The sequence below is a fragment of the Danio aesculapii genome, chromosome 7 (assembly GCF_903798145.1).
Source record: "Danio aesculapii chromosome 7, fDanAes4.1, whole genome shotgun sequence".
Taxonomy (NCBI): Eukaryota; Metazoa; Chordata; class Actinopteri; order Cypriniformes; family Danionidae; genus Danio; species Danio aesculapii.
This window is the reverse complement of record NC_079441.1, coordinates 27236235-27263999: the sequence shown is the minus strand read 5'-3', so window position 1 is coordinate 27263999 and position 27765 is coordinate 27236235. Positions and strand designations below refer to the sequence as shown.

At 36.9% G+C, this 27765-nt stretch overlaps 1 protein-coding gene across 1 annotated transcript in view; it reads right to left on the bottom strand.

Annotated features, from left to right (window-relative positions):
- The window catches only part of ccdc102a (coiled-coil domain containing 102A), a 118759-nt gene that overhangs the window by 39625 nt on the left and 51369 nt on the right, over positions 1 to 27765 (bottom strand). The window contains exons 2-6 of the mRNA XM_056461489.1: positions 24682 to 25447; positions 13368 to 13585; positions 13159 to 13267; positions 6031 to 6147; positions 3762 to 3971 (exon numbers count right to left, since the gene is read on the bottom strand). Of these exons, the coding sequence (XP_056317464.1) occupies positions 3762 to 3971; positions 6031 to 6147; positions 13159 to 13267; positions 13368 to 13585; positions 24682 to 25356 (1329 nt within the window). The 5' untranslated portion in view covers positions 25357 to 25447. The remainder of the gene's footprint in view (positions 1 to 3761; positions 3972 to 6030; positions 6148 to 13158; positions 13268 to 13367; positions 13586 to 24681; positions 25448 to 27765) is intronic.

The following is a 27765-nucleotide window of genomic DNA, read 5'->3' as shown; positions in this document are numbered from 1 at the left end:
AGTCTGTCCTTTACTGTCCTATCACATTGAAGGTGAAAAAACCACTAAAATTTATAAAAAAAAAATAAAGAAACGCAATAGTTAATTTCCCTGGTAATTGGTTACTTTTCTAATTATGTAACTCTGCTACTATTTGTGAGAAGTAACTATAACCAAGTACTCTTTTAAAGGAACGTGCTCAAACTTTATTCATTTTTTATGAAACCCCAAGTGGTTCCTAACCCTTATAAGCTTATCATTTCATCTGTTAAACACAAAAGACATTTTAAAGAAAGACTAAGGGTGTAACAGATCACAATTGATCTAACCCACAGTTCAGAACGCACATGACCCACAGATTAATAACTTTTTTGAACTTGTAGGTTAATTTAACATTTATAACAATTGCAGAGCGATCGCCTCCCGGGTCATTCAAATCACCTGTTGAAAGCATTTTGGCTTCCCAGCAAAATATAATTATGACGGAAGTTAAGGTGGGACCTAAATGCTTTCTTAGGTTATTAATAAAAGGTGTTTTCTGTTACTGTTTGTTTAGCCTGCATTAATGCATTCAGTGTTAAGCTGCACAATTAAACATTAAAAGATCGCGATCTCAATTCAAACCCACGCAACATTTGATCAAGAGAGATTCAGTTCTACACTTTTTCAGTTAGTTACAAACAATTAAATAACACAGAAGAACTGGTATAACAGTTTATAGTTCAGATATAAACACTGATGTTTATGGTAAAGATTAAAATCACTGTTTAACGGAACTTGACACTAAAGAATGTTGCAGAAATTGCATTGTTTAACCAATAGGTGACGACAAACAACCATCAAAATAATGTCACTGAATAGGTTTTCAAAAATGACACACGAAGTTTTATGTGTGAATTGTTGAATCATTAATTGAAAATAAATACGATATGTTGTACAAGATGTTAGATTTCTATATTTAGCATTATCAGCAACAGTACCAAAGATCATTTTCGTATTGAATAATTTTCTTTTATTCAGCTGGTTCTTTCTTGATTTTTATTTTTATTAAAAATCCAAGTTCTGTTCGTTAAAAACCAATGGTTTTTGCAGTAATATGTTTGTATAAATGGAAAGCAAGTGACATTTGTCTCTTCCCTTTTTTGCTGATCCGAAAAATGGTCCAACCCATGGCTCAAAAACCGTAGTATGATCCGAACTGTGAGATTTGTGATTCGTTACACCACTACCTGTAACCATTGACTTACACAGTAGAAAAAAAAAATTATATGGAAGTCGATGGATAAAGGTTTTCAGCATTCTTCAAAATATCTTCTTTTGTGTTCAACAGAATAAAGAAAGCCATAAACGTTTCAAACAAATGAAGGGTGAATAAATTATGCCAGAATTGTCATTTTTGGCTGAACTATCCCTTTAATTGACATGCTAAATTCAGCCATTCTCTCGGAATGCACTTGCCTCAGAAACAACTCTCTTTGCTCATTTTCATCTCTCCCTCTTCAGCGTGCTCTTTAAATCTTTCCTACTTTCAGGCAGAAGTGAAAGAGCAGGTGAGCGAATGATTTACAGCATCTATATGAGGAGAGCTTTGGATCACTTCATAAATCTCTGGCCGCGCTAATGGCCGCTCATAAGGGCTTTGGCCGTAAGTGTCTGGATTTCCTGACACACTACTTTAATAGAGCCTCAGCAGCATTGTACAAACACACACACACTGAACAATTTACTCAGAACAGCCAATATCCAACACAACATCAGATGATCTAATGGATACAGCACTTTTACCTTCGTGACATGGCCTGGATTTATTGAAGGAGGCAGCTTAGGCCGTGTTTACACCCGGTATGAAGATGCGCTTTCATTGATCCGATCACACATGAACGATGCTCAATACTGGTGTAAAAGGGGTGTAAAATATATTAAGCTTGTCCAATTTTGATCACTTCTAGAGGTAAATGCATTAAGCTGAAATGCTTTTGAATAGCATAATGATCATAATTGTAATTTTTTGCAGCTATAAGAACAAAAACTTAAGCTGCTGCTCTCTGTGTCATTTACTCTTGCCTCATTTCATGACACTAAAAATATTCATAATAAAAAAATCTTGCATCGTCAAAGAAGAGCTGTTAAGCAGGATCTGTGAATTGGTGCTTATCTTTGGTATAACAAAATGGAAGTGTTTTTATTTAATACTGTATATAAAACCATTACAGTGTTAATCATTTTATTTAGTGCAAAGTAATCCGGGGATACGATTTCAGCCACCAAAATGAGTGCTGCTTTATCGCTTTGAGCAAAGAAACCTGATCCCTTGCACACAATTAACGGTTTAATTGACACAGAGGCTAAAACTAATTAGTTTCAATGTTCTAAACTAATTGAATAATTACATTAAATGCAGACAGTGTATATTAAAACCACATACATTACCTGACAAAAGTCTTGTCGCCTATCCAAGTTTTAGGAACAACAAATAACAACTTGACTTCTGGTTGATCATTTAGAATAAGAAGTGGGTTATATGGAAGGCAAAGGCTTGTGGATTACGGTTATTTTACCAAAAGAAAATATGATCATGCCTTGATTTTTAATGATTTAATTAGGACAGTAAGGTCTAACTTTGCTTAGACAAAAGTCTTGTCACTTAACAGAAATAATGTACAGTATAGAATATTAAGCCATGATGCAGTGGAAAAAGAATTAATATTGTGTATGACTCTCATGAGCTTGGAGGACTGCATCCATACATCTCTGCAATGACGCAAATAACTTATTGATAAGTCATCTGAAATGGCAAAGAAAGCATTCTTGTAGGACTCCCAGAGATCATCAAGATTCTGTGGATTCATCTACAATGCCTCCTCCATCTTACCACAGTCACACTCAATAATGTTCATATCTGGCGACTGGGCTGGCCAATCCTGGAGCACCTTGACCTTCTTTGCTTTTAGAAACTTTGATGTGGAGGCTGAAGTATGAGAAGGAGCGCTATCTTGCTGAAGAATTTGCCCTCTCCTGTGGTTTGTAATGTAATGGGCAGCACAAATGTCTTGATACCTCAGGCTGTTGATGTTGCCATCCACTCTGCAGATCTCTCACATGCCCCCATACTGAATGCAACCTTAAACCATAATTTTTCCTTCACCTAACTTGACTGATTTCTGAGAGAATTTTGACTCCACGCGGGTTCCAGTAAGTCTTCAGCAGCATTTGTGATGATTGAGGTGAAGGTCAACAGATGATTCATCTGAAAAATCTACCTTCTGCCAGTTCTCCAAATGATCAACTAGAAGTCAAATTATTATTTGTGGCTCTTATAACTGGGATCGACGACAAGACTTTTGTCTGGTAGTGTACACGCTGCATTACAAAATAAAAAGAAGCACATTCTATATTCGTAATTGCATCACTCCGTTAACTCAAACTAAAAAACTAAAACTGTAAAACTATTTACCAATAAAATTGTTTATATGCTTTTTTTGCTGTACTGCATGTAATCCATGCAAGTGTTTTACAATATTAGATTGAAAGAACACAGATACTGCTCAAAAGAGACAGAGCTAAAGCCTGTGCAACTAAATGTCGCCCTTGTCTACTTGTTTTCTAATCAACCAAAAAGCATCTTGATAGCAGATACAAACAAGAGCTTAGACACTTTGCAACTGCTGCCACACTTCATTCACCTCTCATGCGCTGTACAGCAGAATCGGAGATGTTGAGAAATGCTTACGGGTAGGTTTGTGATTATTTGTGCTGTGTGGACTGCGTTCTCCTTCCCTCACCTTGTTTCTCTCAAAAAGCTCACTCTGGATGGTCTTGAGGTCGGTGTCCAGGGCGCTGGCGGCCTGCCTGCGCTTGCGTGCCAGCTGCTCCTCCAGGTCTTCCATCTGGGTGCGCAGCTTTTTGTTTTCCCTCTCCAGAGCCAGCTTTTCCGTCTCCAGACGCTCCCGACGACCCCACTCTGCTGCATTTTCCACCTGCAGACGCTCCATCTGCACAGACATCCAGGAGGACAGAAGAGAGGAGAGAGACGTGAGAAAACATTAGAAAAAAGTTTGAGGGCAATGAAAGAGTAAATTCACATCCATCAACACCGACATTCGTATTGAGCTGAACTGAATCATCACTGAAATAACTGGAACAAAACCAGCTTTCTGCAGAACTGAATGTGCTCTGATGTATTGAACTTGTTTCACAATGATGAAATTTCATTCCTCCCTTTCTTTTGTTGCCTGTTTATCTCTGTAAAGCTGTTTTGACACAATCTGGGTTTTATAAATCACTTTAGAAAAAACGGTGACAATTTAAATCAGAATTAAAGGCATTTTTGGTGATATTCTTTAGCATATTTTTGAGAAATAAGTTCAAAAGAACAGAATTTTATTTAATATATACAGTTATAAACTATATACAGTTAAAGTCAGAATTATTAGCCCCCCTTTGAATTTTTTTTCTTTTTTAAATATTTCCCAAATTATGTTAAACAGAGCAAGGAAATTTTCACAGTATGTCTGACAATATTTTTTCTTCTGTAGTAAGTAATTTGTTTTATTTCAGCTAGAATAAAAGCAGTTTTTAATTCTTTAAAAAACATTTTAAGGTCAAAATTATTAGCCCCTTTTTTATTGAATTGTATGATTTTATACTTATTTTTGTACAATTTTTATGGAGACGACAAGCTTAAGTCAGGCCCTGTCACATTTTTTATAAGTGAAAATGTTTCTGGTAGAATGTGCTTTATGTAGAGAGAATTAATTGGCTAGGTGTATTTGCATAACCTACTTTTACTGTTTTTCTATTTTAATTGATTAATTTCAGTATACAAACATTTAATAAAAATGGTTTTGCAGAAACATGTCACATTTATGTTCAGTCAACTTCTTCTGACTTTGTAGGCTCACAAAAATGTTTTATTATGCGGGTTTAGGTTACCAAAACTTTGCATGAGGTTTTCTTTCGGTTAAGCTCCTTTACAATATGCATTGAAAAATAAATTAATTCATTTTCTTTTCAGTTCAGTCCCTGTATTAGGGGTCGCCACAGCGGAATGAACTGCTAACCTATCCAGCATATGTATGATGCAGCGGCTGCCCTTGCAAACATGCAAACTCCACACAGAAATGCCAACTGACGACTTTCTCGAACGACCAGCGACCTTTATGCTGTGAGGCGACATTGCTACCCACTGCACCACCCCATTGAAAAATTATACTATATAAATAGTTAACCAAGTTTACTCAGTACAAGAAAATATGATTTTTTTGTTGTTTGGCAACTGAAATGTACTGAAATTCCTATAAACTTGCTAATACCAACACTTTGTGCAGAGCTCTAAATATATAAAATATGAAGAGACAGCATTTCCCGAGCACATAGGCACGATCAGGAAGGACTAATGCTGCATTAGCACACAGGACACCTATTAACCCAGAATGATGTTGAACTAAGTGAAGGGCTCTCCATGATTTCCTCATTCTGACCTGCTGCTAAAAGCAGTTTAATGGGAAACCATCTCTTCCACATTCACCTTAAGTGCTGGCTGACTTTTCCTGGCACACCCCAAACTCTCCCCAGACCAGCTAGTCATTAATATTTCTCTAATGTCATTTGACTGCTGAGACGAGGCAGCGCCTGCGAAACGCCTGGATTCCTGAGGGCAGAGATGAAGGCAGGTCACCGGGGGTTTTGGAGATGAGGAGACGCAGCGGATCTGAGCCGACACACGGGAGTGCCGGCGCTCTTTAAGGAGCGCATTAAAGTGCATAATGTCACTCTCTCCTGCCAGGTTCATCTCAACAGCACCCTGCTGGTAACAGTGCATGCTGGGAATGTGTTAGAGCAGCGTTCTGTCATTACGCCAGGCTGACTAACAGAGGGACTTGAAGGCTGGCGTCGTGCTAGCCGAAGCTCAGGAGAGACAGCGGATGGATGTTTAAAGCCCAGAGGGTGTACAGCTTTGATGTAGATCACAGTGTGTCCTAGAGTGACACTGAACTGTCTGGCCATCTCAAAAACAGTGCAACACAGGTAGAAAAAGTACATGTGCTTCACCTCTGTACGAAGCTCTGCTAGTTTCTTGTCCATGTTGGTGCGGGCACCCAACTCGTCCTCCAGGTCTTCAGACATGCGGCCAAGTTCATCTTGATGCACCTCCTTCAACAGGTTCAGCTGTGGGACAGATTGAAAAAGACAAAGTTATTAGCTTATCAGTAGAGCCAGACAGAATCTGCAGACATTTTGTGCTATTTCTGCAGAGAATTTTGTAAAAAAAAAAAAAAAAGATCTGTGGATTTATGTGGAATGATTTTAGGAGTATCGTAACTAAAAACTTAACATTTAAAATAATAAATAGTGGATTTTTTATTTTTATTTAATATTTAAAAGGCAAATACAATTAGATCCACTTATTTGGTAAACAAAGCAAGTCTCTGATACAACGTATCTACTAAAAGACAGAAAACATGACTTTACAAACTGTATTGTAAATAAATCATATAAACATTTTTATATCTGTCAATATTATTACTTAGATTAATAAAAAAAAATGAATAAATACACATTTGCACACATTTACAGTAGTAAATAAAATAAGACTCAATGATGGGCTAAAAATCTGCACTGATACCATGTGGACATACTTATTAGTGTTCACATACACATCTTTTGTTTCAAATGGAACAAAACCGTTATGATTGATCAATTTGAATATAGTGTTAATATGAACGTGACAAATTAGACAGGCTGATGTACATATTTTTATGAAACAAGTTTGATTTTCTGACATGCAGATGCTGCATGAGCACTTTAAACCAAATGATTCATTGGATACATATAATTTAAGGCAAAATTAGTCAAATTTACTCGGGCATGCAACTCCTGATTTGTTGTTAGTCAGTCAGCTACGACGCTAAACCAACCCAGGATGCAGTCCATTCACCCTTGATATCTACCACCATTAGACTCACCATCACTCACAGCATTTAGTGCCTCTAATATCAATTTACCACCCATAAATCACCTTCTTTTATTAATTCAGACTAAAACTGATTACCACCCTCCCAGTAGGTAAATGGCATAGCCTACAACCACAGAACATGAAAACATAAGCAGCACGAAAAGGACAGCGTAAAAGCAAAAGCATAATGGTCCTTTTATCCTATTGGCGCTTGTAGGTTTAAATGCCTCATTTTAATCTAAAACTATTTGTTAATAACAGGGGTTAGTAAATAAAACCATTTTAATGAATGTCAGAGACTACGAGACATTTTATAGAACATCTGTAGTGTAGACTTTAAAAACAAAATAGTGCTAATATAGTTTCTTTGACAGGTTAAAGGGATGGTTAACACATTTTTTTCTGTTAATTAACACACCTTTAGGCTACCAGAGAAACTTTAGCCAAATTTGGTAACACTTTACTTGAAGGGGTGTTATAAAAAAAACAAAATCTCATTCACATTCATGATGTGTCATTATTAAGGTTTAATGACAGTATTATAAACACCCCATTGACAAAGTGTGAAATAAATGTTCACTAGTGCTTTATCTGACAAGAGCCTTCCACTTCAAAGTGGATTAAATTAATGAAAGTAGATTGGATTAATAATAATGTATGAAATAAATAATATGCAAGTGTCTTAATATTAAGAGTGATATGTTTTTCAATCAAAATACCTCAATGAAGCAATGTAGGAGCCATAGGCATTATTTTGTTTTGCCTGTATCTGTATTTTTTGACTACCAAAGGGACTGTAGCCATTGACTAACATTTTATGAATAACCAAAAACCACAGTTCCAGCGAAAACAAATCTTCTTCATAATGTTCTACTGAATTTCTTTCACTTGCACATAACTTCCCAGTTTCAGAGTTAACATGTCCATCACATGGACTAAAACAGGGGTGTCAAACTAAGTTCCTGAAGGGCCGCAGCCCTGCATAGTTTAGTTGCAAACCTGTTTGAACACACTTAGCTGTAGGTTTCAAACAAGACTGAAGGACTCAATTAGTGTGTTTAATTATGGTTGGAACTAAACTGTACAGAGCTGCAGCCCTCCAGGAACTGAGTTTCACACCTGTGGACTAAAACAAGATTTAAAATGACAAATTTACAATGCAGATTTTTACGATGCAAATATAAAAACTGTAATTGGATTTGTGACTTCTTTTATTTTCGACTGGGCTTCTAGTCCTCTTATTATTCAGATCCATGTAAACTGAGCCATTCTCTCATTTCTGAACTTGTGATCTTTAGTAAAATGTTTATCCCTCGCTTTTGTCTGAGAATATCTGTGATAATAAAATAAGCTTCACGGCCTGCCTGTGTGCAAAACTATGCAATACTCGAAAGATGTAGTTGGTATTCAAACAGATTTAACATTCTGATTGTGAATGAGTCTGCTTTTTAAACTCATTTCACAGTTGATGAAACTCAGTGAAACCGCGCTCGTTTAATATGACTTGTACAGACATTCTGTGGCAATACAGTCTAGAACATTTGCCATTAAGGAAGAGGAGCGCTTCGGTCAAAGTCTTCTCTCTGTGCGGCGTCTCACACTCGGCGTACTGTGACTCAAACGCAGTGATTAACATTCGCTGCAGGTCGTGAGCTCGCACAGCTGGGCTGAGGACAGGCAGCTCATCTATTAAACTACTGAGTGTGGCGCGCGCACGCTTCCTACTCATCATCTCATGGTATTCATGCACATCCTCACGGGTTGAGGTTATTAAAAAGAGAAGCAGATCCCCTGCAACTCATCATCTCTTCGCTATATATGCCTATGATGAGGTCTAGGTGTGTGATGGTGAATCAGTCCCTTCTTCTCTCTATGGAAGGCTTGTATTGAAAGTCAGAATTTCCCTGGGCCCAATCAGTGCGGCTCTCTTTCATAAAATTGCTCGACTGAAAAAAATACTGAGCAGTGAAGCCTAATCATTCATAAGCGACACCTGGCTGAGTTGTTCATGGGTAAAAACTGCCCCCTAGTGGTCCTCTATCAGAGAAACATCCTGTAATATTTTAGATGGAATGATTTAATGAACTTATGGACCTAAATGCTTGTGGTTAAAGGGATAGTTCACCCAAAATTGAAAATGTATAAACTATTTAATCAGCCTCAAGTGGTTCCTAAACTCTGAGTTTATTTCTTCTGTTGAACATGAACACTGAAAAAAAACATTTTGAACAACACTGAAAACCTGTAACCATTAACTTCCATTGTAAGAAACATCAAATAGCATGCAAGTCAATAGTCCAGTGTTTAGTCTTTTTTGTGAAGAAAGAGTCTCAAACAGGTTTGGAAGGGTGAAGGGTGAGTAAATGACAGAATTTTGAGTGTTTTGACTGAACTACCCCTTTAATGCCTGATATTTAATATTTTATATATTTAAGTCAGATTTTTTTGTCTGTAATTAAAATATAATTAAAGCAGATATAACTGTAGCCTATGCAGTGTATATTAGACACACTGTAAAAAAAAATCATACTGCCTTAATAGTCTTTTGTTAAATCAGAATGAAATTTTCTAATCACCTCAACTTACATCAACCAAAAAAAATATAAACTAAAAATATTAACTAAAAATGTGTATACCTTAAACAAATTTAGCTGAAACCTGGTTAACTTATTAAAATAAGTTAAAGTAACATAAAAACCTTTATTGTAGTGACTTTTTGTCTTTTTTTTTTTACAGTAGATTTCTCAGAGTGGAATGGTGGATAACCTGATCAATCTGCATTTAATTGTTTTGCAAATGTGATTGGTGTCACAATCACCAGTGATCTAGGCCTTGCAGATTGCTGGAAAACTACACATCTGTCACTGAACTGGACTGCAAATACCTTCATGCACCTTACACACACCAGTCCCCGATTTCCCCTGATTTCACACACACAGCTGGTGATTCATCAAGGACACATACATTGCCGAGTCTTGTTAACCTGTAACTTTATGAAGTTTTTGACCTTTTGCTTTTTTGTTTTATTGTTTCTATTTGTTTCGCCACCTGGGTTGCAGCTGGAAGGGCATCCGCTGCGTAAAACATATGCTGGATAAGTTGGTGGTTCATTCCGCTGTGGCAACCCCTGATTAATAAAAAGACTAAGCCGAAAAGAAAATTAATGAATGAATGTTTCGCCACCTGTCCTGACCTGTCCTGACTAATCTGTTTATTAAACTGCGTGTTGATCCTCAACCCCGCCCCCTCTATTAAATTGGACGGAATTTTTTTTCAACGTGTAATATTAAATTATTGGCTACCATATGCGCACACACAGACACACACACACACACACACACACGTGGAGTCCGAAATGTCCAACTACTCAGTAGGTACTGCATTTGAATTTACTACTCAACCATTAGAAAAGTACGTTCTATACAGCATGAATGTGAGTAGTATGAATGGAACTCGGACGGACTATATCCGCAATTTTGTCATGATCACATGAACTACCCGTGTCAGTTGCGTCGCTTCACTCCCATGATAAATTCTCTTTCGGTGCATCATGGGATGAGTGTAGCGTGCATCAGATGCGCACTCCAGAATCTTGCCAGTAGTAGTAGGTCATCTGGGTACATCTCGCATTCTGTTTTTCGAATTCTATGGATTCAGACTTACTGCTTGGCTTGCATACTAATTTTAGCATACTATATAGAATGGAAGTATGCTATTTTGGATGCAGTCACACACTTTGCTGAGTCTTGTTAACCTGTAAGTTAACGAAGCGTTAACGAAGTTAACGAAGTGTTTTTGACCTTTTGCATTGTTTTATTGTTTCTGTTTGTTTCACCACCTGTCCCGACCATTCGCCTGTTTTTGACAATGTATTGTGTATTTCCTGCATGCTTCTGTTTGCCTGACAAATCTGTTTAATAAACTGCTTGTGAACCCACAAATCCATTGCCAGCATCCCCTCCATAACAATTGGATGGAATTTTTCTTCAACATATAATGTCAAATTATTGGCTACCATCAATTAGACTATATTTGCAAGTCACAACACAGTCGTGGTATTTAAAAGAGCTGAAATATGGGACGTCTGGTGACTGGAATGTAAGATCTGTGTCTCTTATAAAAAAAGAATATGACATGTGGAAGTGAAGATGAAGAGCTGAGAGGTTTGATGAACAGGCCACCAGAGCACTGAACCCCGTGCACTTTCTCAATGCATTCTTCCTGCTGATTAAAGCTCTGACTAGAAATTGCCCAGAGGAAAAATGGACAAGGCCAAGGATTTCATGCTCTTTTAATGTGGAAGTGCTGGAGATCAGTTCCTCATGAGGGTAACATGTGTTGGTGGTCTGGCATCAGTACTTTTTTTTGTTATTTGCAAATCCAAAATGATCCACAAATAACAAACAGAGCACTAAAGCCAGAATACTAATGTTCACAATTAAGGCTCAGCGACTGGTGTCTTGACTTGATGCCGGAAAATCCATCATTCAATAAATGAAGCCAGAAAGATAAATGTTCCACAGCTGTTACGAAGCCATTTGGCTGCAGAAATAAATATTCGGCATATTTCTGAACTTGGGCGATACATCCAACTGCATTTTTCCACCCTTGACGCATATAACATATGATTTTTTTATGCAACTGCACTGAAAATGCTCAGAAAGGTGATTTATTTTCCATCAGAGGAACGTAATTGCAATCTAGCAGTCACTTTTGAACAGTACAGTTGAGATATTTATTGTGCAGTATAAATCTACTTTAAAGCAATCAAGGTATTTTCTACACCATTTGTCACTAAACGTCTAAAAGGAAAGTTTATAATATTGCTTGATTTTATATATCCTTTAAAATTCCTGCAATTAAAAAAAATATATACAGGTTTATGAAAACTGTCCAAAAACAAGAACGGGGGTAGTTTAATAGTTTTAGGACAACTTTTTGAAAGGTTTTAATCCACTTCAAGTGTTGACTACAATACAGCATATTACACTGTTTTTTGTTCCTGCTTTAATAGTTTTTTCCCTCTTTCTACAGCTATCACCAAGTACAATTTAAGACTTTATAAGACCTTTTCAATACCATTATGAATGATATTTTAGATATTTACAGGTCTACATGCTAAGAATTTTTTTCTAATGACACAGTTGGTCTAGTAGAAAAGATTTTTACTTGCTCCATCAAAAATATTTCATCAGTAAATGATATTTCAGACTTATACAGGTCTACATGCTAAGGATTTTTTTTCTAATTGCCCAGTTGGTCTGGTTTACTAGCCCCATCAAAAATATTTAAATAGTTATTTCTTAGCCACATATTTTAAATAATGTGTCAAATAAGCACACAACCCCAGTTGTATACATACTCATTTTTCAACACTACTTATAAGGTCTTTAAAACTATAATAAACCTAATGTAGGCACATGCAACAGTCTATCCAGGTCAGTGTCCTCCACCTATATGGTCTACATGGAGAACTTTCAAACTAATTTTATTATAAGGAAGATAACTAAACCATTAGTTATAAAATATTAAATTAGTTAGTATAATATTAGTTATAAATAAAGCTTTGTTAAATGTTTTATTGAGATGGATTGTTGGTCATTGGTTGACTTTTTGCCTGATTGAGTAGTTTTACAAGTAAATAGTAAAATTAACACCGGTTTAAAACGATTTAAGACCTACAAGACAATAATTCAGTAAATTTAAGGCCTAAAATTTAGGACATTTAAGACATTTAAATTTATTTAACGGACACAGTGTTTAATGACCATCAACCATTTTTAATGTAATTCAGTGTAACACTGATCTAAATACATATTTTGACTCTACTTATATATATTTTTTATATTTTGCATATCAACTAGGTTTCACCTATTTGTCAAAATGACATTTTTATTCATTTAAAATACAATAAAACATTTATTTACCCTTACCCTCACTTACTGTTTTACATACTCTACATATTTGTTCATTTTTTTGGTTTGTGTGTTACTCTGAATAACAATGGAAGTTTATGCCACCTAAATTTAAACATCTTATTAAAAAAAAACATTAAAACATTAAAAGTAGACACGTTATTTGCATTTAATAAGACTACTAGGTATATAAAAATCCCTTTTATCAATCTAATTTAAAAGTGAAGTATCTGGTCTTTGACCTATTTATTTCCATCTTTAATCTGGACATCAGTTTAAATCAAATAAGACTTTTTTTTTGTTTCTCACCTGTTTCATGGCCTCTTGCTTGCTCTTGTTCAGCTCTTCATATTTGAGTTTCCACTGGCTTAGCTCTGCCTCCAGCTTCTCAATGTTTTTAATAAGCGCATGTTTATCTCTAAGAGAAAGAGAAACTCATCATCACCATGACAAACAGACTGCTCTAACTGTTTTGGTTTGTTCACGTATTATTGCCACCTCAACAGTGGATCTCTTACTCTCGTTCTTTCAGCAGGACTTTCTGGGATTCATCCAGGCGTAGTTGGAGAGCGTTGAGCTTGCTAGTGTCCTCCTCTAGTGCAGCCAGATCTTCCCACAGCAGTCTGTTCCTGTCCTGCCGGCTGAGAGCAGAGCGCAAGCTACTGGCACTGCGACCGTCCCACGAGTCTGGAGCCTCTGACTTTGCCCTGAGAAGAGCCTCCAACAACTCCATCTCCTAAAAGACAGACAGAAGAAAATACTTTGAACACCACAGTAAAAAATTACTTCTAAACACTTAAAGGGTAGAAAATGTCAATAAAAAAACCCAACACTGCAGCAATCTTCCGAGTCCCTAAGAAATCAGATGATGAACATTTAGATGTTACTACAAGTATGTCAAGTACGCATGCGACGATAAGTGGTTTTAAGGTTTACCACAGTTTGCAAAAGTCATATGTACAGTTTTTATGACTATTTTATTTCGTTTTTCAGGGCAAGAGTATCTCCAGCAGAAAAGAAACCACTATTCAGCAAACATTTTTAGAAAACAAACCGCTTATACATCCAAGCATGCTGGACCTGACCAGTGCAGTGTCTTACTTTACATCCAAAGAAAAGAAACCTATCCAAAGATGCCTTTTCAAGTTGTAAAGAAATCTGTGTTTTTAAAATTAATGAAGACCGCAGAAGTCAGTGATTTATTTTTATTATTTAGCCTGAGATTTGCTCCTCCAAAATATTTAAAACGTTCTTAAAATAAAAAAAAGTGTTTTTTGAGAGTTGACATTTAAAAAGAACATATTTTAGAGCAGTAATACTGTGATACCATGAAATTATCCAAGAATATCATAATATCAGAATCTTATATCGGCCCATGTCTAGTCAAGAAAATTTATAAGCGAATGTGCTTCAAACAGTGAGAAAAAAATAAATAAATAAAAACAAAAAATAAAAATAAATAAATAAATAAATCGCATTAAAAAGATTTAAACGTTTAAAACTTGCAGTCACTTCCGCCTAAATGGATACAAATTTTTTTGAATGTCACCTCATACTTTTCCTCACCTAATCTTCTGACCAATCAAATGATCTCTACTATCTGACATGTCCCGCCCCCTTCAATTGCTATATGCGCTTGAGCTCAACCACTCAATTAAAAACAAAAGGCTATTGGCTGCACTTTTAAAGGAGGAGGAGCTACTCAGTCCTGCGGTCTTCCAAACGGTGTAAGACAATAAACAAAAATCTTTAAATATTTTGTTGATTTGAGTAGATATATTCATCAAAATGTTGGCAAACTTTATATTAAGAATTTAGCAATTTTATATTTAGAATTTAGCAATTTTACGCAGTGACAGCAAAGTCAAATGTATTTTTATAATTGTTGACTTTTGCTTCTTTTGATATTGTAGGTTTTAATAGACCAGGAGTCTGTTCTCCGTACCTCGCTTAAATGATCTAAGATGATTTGGCAGATCTGTTAATCTTGATAACTGATCTCTGGCTAGTTTGGTTCTTCAAACAAGTTCACGAATCAGATTAAAATGTCTGGATGAACTGATCTGTGATCGCTGCGTGTGTTGTAAAGGACAGATCTATCGATTCCTGAAATCATGATCAGCAATTCATAGTTCAGAACAGTCATTGGACATTTTTACCATAATAGAGCAAATGTTTATCGTTTATATGATCTTAAGGCCTGTGACTGTATGAGCATATCAAGAGAGTGTGAAGTAGGGGTGCCCAAACTCGGTCCCGGAGGGTCGATGTCCTGCATAGGTTAGCTCCAACGGAAGTTTCTAGTATACCTAGACAGAGCTTGATTGACAAGTTCAGGTGTGTTTAATTATGGTTGAAGCTAAAATCAGCAGGACACCAGCCCTCCAGGACGGAGTTTGGCCACCCTTGGTGTAAAGCATTCAGGCACGAGGAATTGTACTATTTGATACTTAAATAAAAAAATATTTTATTTATTTATACAATGAAGATGCAGTGCTATTTCACATTTGAATTTTCAATTTCTGTACCTGAAGTCTTACCAAACTGAGCTATTTAAGCCATCTGGTAAAATTGTACTCATATCGCAATTAGGGATGCTCCAATCAGGATTTTTGCAACAGATACAGAGTACCGATTCCTTGTCATGGTGATCGACCGATACAGATTCTGATTCTTCAAGCTTTATTTAACTTTGCCATTGCATAAGCACAATTACCCTTTAAGTATGCAATCATGCGTTAAATAAAGGATGTTGCATACATGTAATGGTCAGAAGCAGCTTTACAAAAAAATAAAATAAAATTAAAAATTTAATTTAAAACCTTTAAAGCTTAAAATAATCTAGCTCCTGTTTATCTAAACCAACCTTCTGTCTTACTATAATCCAACTCGCTCTTTAAGATGTCAGAACTCAGGGCTTCTGGTAGCACCTAGAATAGCAAAGTCGAGTAAAGGAGTTCAAGCCTTCTCATCTATGGCTCCTAAACTCTGAAATAGCACTCCTGATAAAGTCTGAGGCTCAGACACACTCTTCCAATTCAAAACTAGATTAAAAACCTGTTTGTTATGTAAAAATCTGTTTAGTAAAGCATACACTAAGTGCACCACTTAGCGGTATGATACATGAATGTGCTCCACGCAGGTTTCTGCATCTCGTTTATATAGACTATGAACAGCAGCTACGGTAATTATTCTCTTTATTCTCTATTTCCACTTGGGGATACTCATCCCGAGACCCTCAGACCACGCAGCACCACTGATTCGATCCAAGACCGGTGACGAGATGATCCCAAGGTTTCCATGTCCTGGACGAGGCCGTATCCTGAGCAGATGCTGTCGTGGTCTTGGAGGAGTGGAGAGCACGAAACTGATCCCTGTGACACTCCAGGGACAGACAAGTCTTCACTGAGGCCCAGCTTCCAGCCTCCGGCACCTTGACTGCAGCTCTGCATAAGACGTTTGGCCAGAGGAGAAATGGTTGTGCCTAACTGAGCCTGGTTTCTCTCAAGGTTTTTTAGTTCTTCACTTTCGCCAATTGGTGAAGTTTTTTCCTCGCCGCTGTCGCCACTGGCTTGCATGGTTCAGGATCTGTAGAGCTGCGCATTGATGGATTTGCTCTTCAGTGTTTGGACTATCAGTAGTGATTATTAAACCACACTGAACTGAACTAAACTGAACTTAAACTCTGAAAACTGAACTACACTGTTTCAATTTGCTATGATCTTTTATGTGAAGCTGCTTTGACACAATCTACATTGTAAAAGCGCTATACAAATAAAGCTGAATTTAATTGAAATTCACTTCAAATAAAATGTGTTCCTATTATAATTATAAAACAGATTTTTAAAAAATGGTAAGAAAAATGACTAACAACGCAATTTGGAAACATTGCTCATGTGTTGTTGCTCTGCTGATGTATAACCCGGGCGCGCATGTGCATCTTCCTCTGCTTGAAAATCTCGCTTGCAACCGGTTCATGAGATCGGCCAGATCAACGAGTACCAATAAAGTCGTGAAATGTGATTATCGGCTGATACCGATCTCTGGCAGATTGATCATCTCTAATCGCAATATATATTGTATAAATATAGTACATAAAGATAGCAAAATCAGAATATATCAAAAACGAGTTCTCTTACAAACAAGTATAAACAAGAGTTTCATTTAAAATTAAACATTAAGATTTTAAAAGAAGGTTTTGTAAACAATTCTGATACAGTGTTGCCTTGTCAGTCAATAAACAATGTAAAACCTCAGCTGTAAAGCAAAAACAGCTGAGAAATGCTGCCATAGTCAAGTTCCAAGACGATGAAACAAATGAAAAACATGCATTAAAACAAACCCAAAAGCACAGACTTTGATATTTGTTTGTTCTTAAATCAAACCGCAGAACAGCCATTTCTCCTGTCATCCACATAACAAATATCACATTGCACCTTTCCTTTATTTCCTGTGTGCATGAATGAAATTCACAAGCTCTGTGGAGGAGTAATAAAAAGCGGCTTTACGGTTCAGAGCAGCATCCTTCCTCTTCCCTTCCTACACACTGTTGGGATTACATATCAAAGACATGATCCTCAGGAGACAGACATGAGACACTAAACATGCTGCCAACTTCCTACGACAGTGGTTAAAATGCAACAACACCTCCCTGCCACCAGAGGGAACCAAACACAAGCTAACAGAAATGGAGATCCACATGTGGAAGCACTCAACATGCATGTGTGTGGAAACAGATCAGCAAATGGGACGGTATCAGACAATCCAGACTAAGCTAACTGATGTTTGTTTACTTATTCAAGATTGAATGAGGGCGCTCGTTTCTGCGAGTGCATGTGTCTGTGCTGAAGGATAAAAAGGCAAAACCACTCTTGCTCTCAGCAGGTAATTGTCACTGTTCGCAGGAGTCCAGGAGACTTATCACTAGCACGGTGACACCCTGTTGACACCTGTGCAGGAATATACATCCATCATCTTCAAGACTCGAAGGTCAAGTCTGACACTGACATTAATTCTTCCTTCCTTCTCTCTGCTGGTGAAATGCCTTACCATCTATTTGCTTAAAAAATAAATAAATAGATGTGCACTTTGTGCGTGGGCCAATACCCCTGAAAGGCTAGTTAAAAATGCATTAAGGAAGTCTAGGAATGAAAAAGGTGTAGTGGGGACTGATGCGGGAACCCTGGGTAAAACACATTGGGGGTTGTGCTGAGACCGAGTGAGGTGTTACTAATAATAGGACACAAAAAATGAATCTAGCACACATGCGGAAAGCAGAGTCAGGTAAAGAAGTAATAGGGAGGTGCACTGAACCAGGTCTGTGGCTGACCTATTTACAACTATCGCCCTGTGTTAGGAGATGACAGTCTTTAGGTGAGATAATAAAATGGTTTGTTGTCTGGTGTGATTAAAATAATTTTTATTTTCATCTATATTAGTACTAATATGATTAGTTTAACCGGTATGATCTCTTTAGACTAGCACATGTGGTCTGGATTCAGCTTTGTTTGGATGACGTGAGCGGAGTTTCTCTAAACTTGGGAGTGAAACTGAAATGCAGTGTTGGGTGAACTACTTGAAAAATGTAGTGAACTAAGCTATTAGCTACTCTACTTAAAATGTAGCTTAACTACACTAAAAGCTACCTATAGATATTTACATTAGATGTCTTTAAGAAATGGGTTATTTTTTGCTTTTGTCCTGTTGCGCTCAGCGAACAACCAAATGAACAGTGAAGGGTCTCATGACTTTAAGGTCAACTTCACACCTTTCTCCAAATTTCAGGTGGTAAAATATTGACCCTCAAAAGCATGACCAAATGACCAGAGCAGGGTCTCTTGACCTTAAGGTTAACTTTCTCCAAATTTCAGGAGGTAGAATATTGACTCTATGATAATCATGCTGACACTACAAACCTCAAATTTGTGCTTTGCAATCAGATATAAATGTGCACCTAGCTAACAAAAAAGGTGGGCCTGATCAACTCACTCTTCTCTCTTACCTAATAGGCCGGCCTTTGGCCAGCACCCAAATTTTGACTATAAAGATGAGGGTTTCTTGCTGAAACATTGGAAGCTCAGCCATGGGATAAGTGCACACATCGCCCGGTATTCTCAGACTCACATGTTGGTTTTCCAAGGTGACTGCAACAGGCTCCCCAGTCTTTAAAAAGGAAAATGATGGCACGTCTCTGAGGTTGTATATATTTATATCAAATTGCTTGGGGTTTCATTATCTGTCATTATTCATGTAATCCTTATTACTCATCTTTATTTCGCATTATAAGCCTTTTAAGCAAATTTGTTGTGTTTCGATTAATGATGTTCATGAGTATGATTCATGATTATTGACTATTATTGTGATAACTGATATCAGCTGTGTGTTCCAGCAATAAACAGTTATTTTGCTTGATTAGTATGGTGTATGGACCGTTATTGGTGCCTTTTCTTGTCGATTAGCACCATACTTGTCTCACTTGCATAAACACAAACCATACTAAAACCTATTTGGCATGCTGAAACATTTTACATTCTAAATATTTGGGGCATACTAAAACTATGTCGCCTACCCTGTTGTTGTCTATTGGAAGGAATGCGTCAATAGAGCTGCCTTTAGTACAGGGTAGCGCTCCTTTGAAATGAATGCGGACTGAGTGGAGGACTGTGACCATCCAGAGCCAGAGATATACACATATCTATAATCGGGAGTTTTCCCTATGGTCATTATGCTAATATTTTTTTTTTAATTACGAAAATTATCATTTGACATCACTTTTCAACATGGATGGATAAGTGACCACACGGGCATTGCTGACAAAGAGCATGTGTTTGTGTTCATGGAAATGTACTATCCTCCCTCCCTGTTAAATTTGGACTAATCCGTGTCCTAAAAACACACCCCCTCTCCCACGTTCACTTTGTTTGTGAATGAATCTCCGTTATGAACGACTCGTTCACTTAGCCGACAATAATACAAGTTTCTGGCACCGCGGGCTACTTGTTGTCATATTTCATTTACATTGTTTGCTTATTTTATTCAACAAAACTTGCATAAGCCTGGTATTTAATGCGAGTTGGTGTTACTTAGCCTTGTGAATGCAGTACGTGACTGTATTATCGTCAATAGCGTTACTTGTTTAGCACAAAATTTATAACATACAAAAACCTAAAAAAACTAAATCTTACCTATGAAATGCCTTTGTGCTGTTTGCTCGTTACTACACCCATACACAGCGCTAAAATCCAACATCTTCACGTTGTCTCACTGGCTTGACTAGTGCGGTTGAATGACTTTTGTGCTGGGAGCCCTGTACAAACGTGGCGGCACTATTGACGCATGCTCCGGGTCCGTGGGTGATATCTAGTGTATATAAAAAATTTTTTTTTTACTAATGCTTAGCTTCTTAGACTTTACACACCTGAAACTTGTCTATAGCACTTGTTCACTGCTGCTCTTATAGTTGTGTAAATTGCTTCCTTGTCCTCATTTGTAAGTCGCTTTGGATAAAAGCATCTGCTAAATGACTAAATGTAAATGTAAATCTATGAAAGCTACCCTCTGGGAAATGTAGCATGCTTGGCTAAAAGCTACTTGGCAAAAGTAGCTTAGCTACATCCAAGCTATTTTTGCAATTATCATTTTTAAATCGAAACAGCTTAAATCCAAGTCAATCATATCTTAGTGTTTAATAAACCCGTCAATGGAACATATGAGGCATAATTGTTCAGTTCAAATGATTACTGCAAACAATATGCTGTACTAAACAAATAAACAAATTATAGTAGATAACAGCAAAAATGAAAAAAAAAACAAACAATAAAAGCAGGTGTTACACATTTAAAATACTATAGTTCTTTATAGTAAAAGGCAATAAGCATTTTATATTTATATATAAACTATATATAACTAAATATATATAACTCCTCTCCCTCAGTCATCTTTCTATCAAGCAAATTTCTCGTGTTAGCCTAATTGATTAGCGACGTCACCGACCTGAGCGAGATGTGGCATTAATGCACCAAAAAGTATGTTATCAACCACCATAAAACAGGATGAAGAAGAAATCACACACCATCATGTGGATTTACTTTCATCGGCTAGACACTGGCCTCACAGCTTCGTGAACGTCGGTACCATCACTTAATGATCTGCGATCTGTAAACGTAGCTTGTGAGCTATAGAAAAGCTATTTGATTTGGAAAGTAGTGATGCTACCGCCACGCTACAGAGAAATGTAGTTAAGCTAGTAGCATCACTACTTGTAGCGACGTTACTGCCGAACACTGCTGAAATGAAACGTTTTGTCAAGTTGAGAATTAGAAATTTTGTTCTCTTTCATTTAAAACCAAGTGTGAAGGCACCCTTCGTCAAAACTGAAAAATCAAACATTTTGCTTAAGGCAACAAAATCACAGCCAGGAGAAACACATTTTGATGTTGAAAATACAACATTGGTCTGTGCTATCTGACACGATGCATCAAATATAGAAACCAAAAGTCTTACAAAATGCTTGACATGCCTCAGGGCAATATGAAGCCTGAAAGCTTCGTTTTTGATGTTTTAATCTATCACACCTAGTTAAGACACAAGTTCAGGCTCCAGTGTCTTTTGTTGATTCTGGTTGGATCACTGGTCTTAATAGATTAGTTCACCCAGACAGGAAAATTCTCACCCTTATGTTGCTTCAATCCCCTGAATTAGTTCATCTTTGAAACACAAAATTCAGATATTTTAGATGAAATCCGAGAGCTCTCTAACCATCCATATAGACAGGTAATGGTCCTGAGACGTTCAAATTGCAGAAGATGAACCGAAAAAATTGTCCAAACATTCCATGCGACCTCAGTGGTTCAACTGTAATCCCACACAGTGCTAAAACATGGCAGATCAGGGTTTGTGTTTACTACAGGCAATACAGCACTTGCCTGTTGACTCTAATGGCAACAAGTTGCACTGCCTGTGGTAAATGTACAACCTAGCCCAAAGGTGTAAAAGCCAGTACCAGGAGGGTTGCAGCCCTGCATAGTTTAGTTCCAACCCTGCTGCAACACACTTATCTGTAGGTTTCAAACAAGCCTGAAGGACTCAATTAGTTTGATCAGGTGTGTTTAAATAGGGTTGGAACTAAACTGTGCAGAGCTCCAACCTTCCAGGAACTGGCTTTTACACCAGTGACCTAACCTGATGCAGGAGAAAAGATATATCCAAACAAAGTCATATTTACAGTTTTTTTGCTGAACAAAATGTTCTTTATAGCTTTGTATTATTATTCTTTTTTCAGTTGTGAGAATATCTCAGGACTGCTGCTGTCTAAACAGGGCCAGAGAGCTTTCTTACTTGATCTAAAATATCATTCTTTGGTGAACGAATTCTTTAATGCAACTGAACGAGTGAAACTGCTTCTTCTACTGAGTCCTTTGCTCCTCTAAGAAAATGCCCCTGCTTGCTTACATCAGCATTCTGTTTCAGGTAGCCATCGCCGAGTGAATAATTGGGATCTTAAGAGAAACAACAATCAATCAACCAACTAGTCCTTTCTGAAAATGATGTAGTTCCCGGGCTTTCCATTAATTACCCATGATCAGTCTGGAGATTTTCAATACCAGAAGATAGATTTATTTAAACATAAAGCCAAGATGTCGGAAAGCAGCCCTTCAGGACAACCTGAAGTCTCCCCCGGACAACCTGAAGTGTCTTGTGTTCTTGTTTTAACTTTTGACCATCTAAGAATGTTTTCCTTTAACGAGAGGTTCATTACATCTTTAGGTGCATTATATATTTTTAGGTCTTTAGTTCTGTTCCACTTCTGCCCTCTGCAGTGTAAGCAAATGTCTGCATACATTTGTCTACCCATAGATGTCCAAGTGTTTACATTCATTGTCGTGGTAGTACATTCATTTGATAATATTTAACTCACTCTCCTGAAAGCCTCTCACAGATATAGCTTCATATGGGTATTTAACATATACAATCAGTGCTTTACATATTCAGTTGTTCTCCGGCATAGCTCCTGCTCCTTTGCAGCCTTAAGCCTAGTTCACACTCCATGACTTTAAACATTGGCAGATCGCTGTACCGTTTACACTACATGACTTGATTTTGTGTCTTTTAATCGCTGTGGTGTTTACACTACGCAACACTATGTAAATGATCCACAAGAGGGAGGTCACACACTACATGATCTGACAACAACTCGTTCGCCAACAGCTCAGTCAAGCTGACAAACCACAGCCAATTTTGAGGGAGGAGTCATCAGAAAAAGCTGAACACTATTGGCTGCTGGTGTGCTGATTATGTCACTGACAGCGGTTCAAGCTTTCAATGGAGCATTTAAAAACATCGTCAAGGGAGAACAACGACACTTTTTTCTTCCTTTCTTCAGTCTATGTTTTTTTTTTATTTCTTTGTATTATTTTTTTTTTATTTAATTAATTAATTAATTTTTCATAATTATTATTATTATAATTGTTGTATAAAAAAAGGTTCTCTCTTTTATATATGTCCCAAGGATGCTTTTTGTTCTGTACATGTATTTACAACCATTTTGGTAGATAGAAATCGATGGTCTAACATGTAAAAAAAAACTGTTACACATTATTGTAACGATTGTCAGCGGATCAACCATTCATCTACAAGGTTCAAGTGGATAGATGTGGCTTTAACACTAAAATTACAGAGGCATTCAGAGAGTTTAATTTTTGTAATTTAATATATCTTTAAAATAAAACTAACATATCTATAGCACCCTGACGTTTTCTAAATATCTGTGTATTTCTTTCTAACATTGTTAGTTTTTTACATTGCAAAACAGTAAAGAACTGAGCATTTCTACCTTTAATAACCATATTGGTCAAAATGACTGCATGCATGTCTACTACTTTTCACTGTGACTTTAAATATGCATGCATGTTTGCCTAGCAACTTCCTGCTAACATTAGCATAACTTTCTGATATCCAAAACATACATTTTTTTCAGATATATCTTTCAAAACAGCATATTCTGTGCCACGAAATAGCTCCTGCTTGAAAGTGAAAATGAAAGCGAGGCCCAGACCTTTGCGTGTTCTAGTATCTTAACTATATATTTATAGGCTGTATTATAAAAAAAGATAACATTTTTAGAGTAATGGTGTCATAAAATATGATGACAGACATTCAAAGCTTCATTTTAATATCTTAATGGAAGTTTTGAATGTAAATATGAAGTGACAGTATAATGTCTTCTACGAGAACGGTCAGAATGACCAGTATGGTAATACTAATATACAGAATTCTAGTTCCCCTGTTAATATAGCCTACTCTCGTGTCCGTGTTAAAAGAATAAAGTGAGTGCATTGATGGCCATTCTGGCCAATCACAGACATCTCTGTTGAGCTTCTGAGCAGACGGCCATTGAGTTCATGCTGATATGCTCTCTCATTGGCTGCAGCTTGTCACTACATCTGACCACACGTGGGGTTGAGTCGGCCGACTCCTCTGGAATATTCAGCATGCTAGATATTGGATTACCCTCTGTGAGGTGTTGACGATGCTCCAGCGAGCCTCTTTGATGTGTTGTTCAGTAGTTCCCACATAAAGACTGCCGAGCGCCAAGCACCAGCAGATTTTTTCCAGATCACAGCCCGATTTGTCGGTGAGCTCATTAACATCCAAATCGGGCTCAAATCAGGCTTCAAATCCTGCAGTGTGAACTAGGCTTTACTCATCTTACACACATACCACAGCCTGGCTCGGTTCTTCTCAAATACACGTTTAATTTACATGTTTGCTGGACACTACAGCATACTTTAAGGATAAAAAAATCTTCTTCAAAAACATGTATATTGGACTCACCTTCTGCTTGTATAGTTTGTCAGTGCCTATGTCTCTCACAGGTTCCTGCTCTGGAGAGCCAGGCCCATCTCTCACGCCCTCCTCATCCTGGTCTTCCTGCTTAATCTCTGCCTCTCTTGGCTGGTTGGAGTGTGTGGAGGCAGTGGAGGAGTTCGATTCTGGTGCAGTAGATGCATTCTCTGGGGAGCTCTGTTCAGCTCGGACCCTTTGAGCCTCCAGACGAAGCTGTTCGTTTTCCGCCGCCAGCTCCTGGCGCTCTCGTCGAGCACCCGTCAGCTCTTTGGTAAGGGTGTCCAAACGTTGTCTCAGTTGCCTGACTTCATCCCGTGCCCGGTTACGTTCAGCCCGTACCTTACTCCACTTCTCCCTCCAGTTGGCTGTACAGTCAGACCACCAGCGCATGGTTTTCTCCATCTGAGCGGCCCGGGCCCGAGCCTCCTCCAGCTCCCGCAGACGCAGCTCCTCGCGGCTCTCCCAGTCCCCAATGCCATCGCAGCCCAGCCCTGGAGAGAGCAGCAGAGGAGGGCTGGAGCTGGGTGTTCCCCCTGACGGGCTGGGCGTATGGGTCAGGCTGTCTGGAGAGCGCACCCGATCCGGGCCCAAGCCCAAGCCGCACAGCAAACCTGCCCCAGACTTGGCGGCCTCGGTCATGTGGGGACTGGGTGTGTGGTTCATCACTGAGCCAATGATGAGTCCAGGGAATAAGAAGATTACGGTCAGGAAGATGTTATCAGGAAGCCATGATGCACATCAACATGATGCTTTTCTGTGAATGAAGAGAGATTTGGGGTAAATAATACAATAATAAATCCATTCTTTTGAACGGTCACAAAACATCCTAAGTAAATGATATAACATTGTATATGAAAGATGTTGGGTTTTTTTGTTTCAAGTTCACAGAAATGTACTAATATCCATGCTTTGTTGAATAGATAAAAAAAATGTAAAAGGTTTTCATTGAAAATGTTATCTGCTTCTCTGGATTTACAATTTATAATTTAAGTAAAATATCATTTTGGTTTAGTTCGTAAATTACTGGAGACATACATTAATTTATTTTTGGCTTAGTCCCTTTACATATGCAAATTTTATGTATGTATGTATGTATGTATGTATGTATGTATGTATGTATGTATGTATGTATGTATATATATATGTATATATATATATATATATATATATATATATATATATATATATATATATATATATATATATATATATATATATATATATATATATATATATATATATATATATGTATGTATATGTATGTATGTATATGTATGTATGTATATGTATATATGTATATATATATATGTATGTATATGTATGTATGTATATGTATATATGTATATGTATATATATATATGTATATATATATATATATATATATATATATATATATATATATATATATATATATATATATATATATATATATATATATGTATATATGTATATATATATGTATATATATATGTATATATATATATATATATGTATATATATATATATATATATATATATATATATGTATATATATATATATATATATATATGTATATATATATATATGTATATATATATATATATATATATATATATATATATATATATATATATATATATATATATATATATATATATATATATATATATATATATATATATATATATATATATATATATATATATATATATATAAAAATAAATAAATAAATACACACACACACACACACACACACACACACACACACACACACATTTATATTATATATTATTTACACATCATAAAAAGCTTTGGAAACTTAAATTACATCTAAAAATTGTCAAAGTACGTACACTTTGTAAAAAAAATGTACCTTTAATATAATGCAATTTTACATTTAATTGAATAATCAACAATCCATGTTAAAAAACAAACAAACAATATTTTCTACAAATATGATGAATTATTAATAACTGTTAATATATATATACACATATATACATACATGTACAACAGTTTTGTCTGGTTCTTGAATCTGATTGGCTCATAGCCATGTGATATTCTGCAATATCAAAACTCACACAGCCTCTTCACTTATGTGTATTATTCCACCCACAAAGAGTGACAGAAGATCAATAAACTAGTTTGACAAATATTGCAGCTGTTGGACAATATAATGCACTTCTGAGGCTTTTGTAGGCAAGAACATAGTGGTTTAGACTGCAACTATATCAAAAGAAAAAGTTTTAACAGGGGTGACATGATGGCTCAATAGTTAGCACTGTTGCCTTACAGCAAGAAGATTACTAGTTTGAGTCTCGGCTGGGTCAGTTGGCATTTCTGTGTGGAGTTTGCATGTTCTCCCGATGTCCGCTTGGGTTTCCTCCGGGTGCTCCGGTTTCCCCCACAGTCCAAAGACATGGGGTATAGGCAAATTGAATAAACTAAATTAGAAATGTATGTGTGTGAAGGAGTGTGTATGGGGGTTTCCCAGTACTGGGTTGCAGCTGGAAGGGCATCCACTGTGTAAAACATATGCTAGATAAGTTGGCAGTTAGGAAAATTAATAAATGAAAGTTTTTCAACAATACTTATTTAAGTGACTGTATACATGTATTTACAAGTAGTTTTAAATTAAAGAACAGAAAGGACCAAAAAAATAACCATAATTGGCTCTGAAAACCTGAATACATTCATAAATTGAGTATGTGACAAAGACATACAGGAGCAGTGAGAGCAAACAAAAGAAAAAGAACTCCTTCTGTCAACATGTCAATGCAACATGGCCAACAACGCTGAAATTGCTGAGCAATCCAAACCACACCATGACAACCCGGTGCAGCTTTGATTTACAAGAATTCTCCTTTTCTCACACTCCCACACACAGGCTGTTTACTTAAAAGACTGCAAGGCGACAAAAGAGGAGGTTCCAGGTCAAAAAGCCTTCAGCCAGAGCAGCCAGCATCTCTCATCAGCCGAGAAGAAAGAGTTACAACCAGGCTACAACATGAGGGAGTAGAGCTTTGTGTTTGTAAAAAAGTGTGAGGCTGTTTTTCACTGAGAGTGCTGGCTTTGGTGAACAAGGGCTAGAT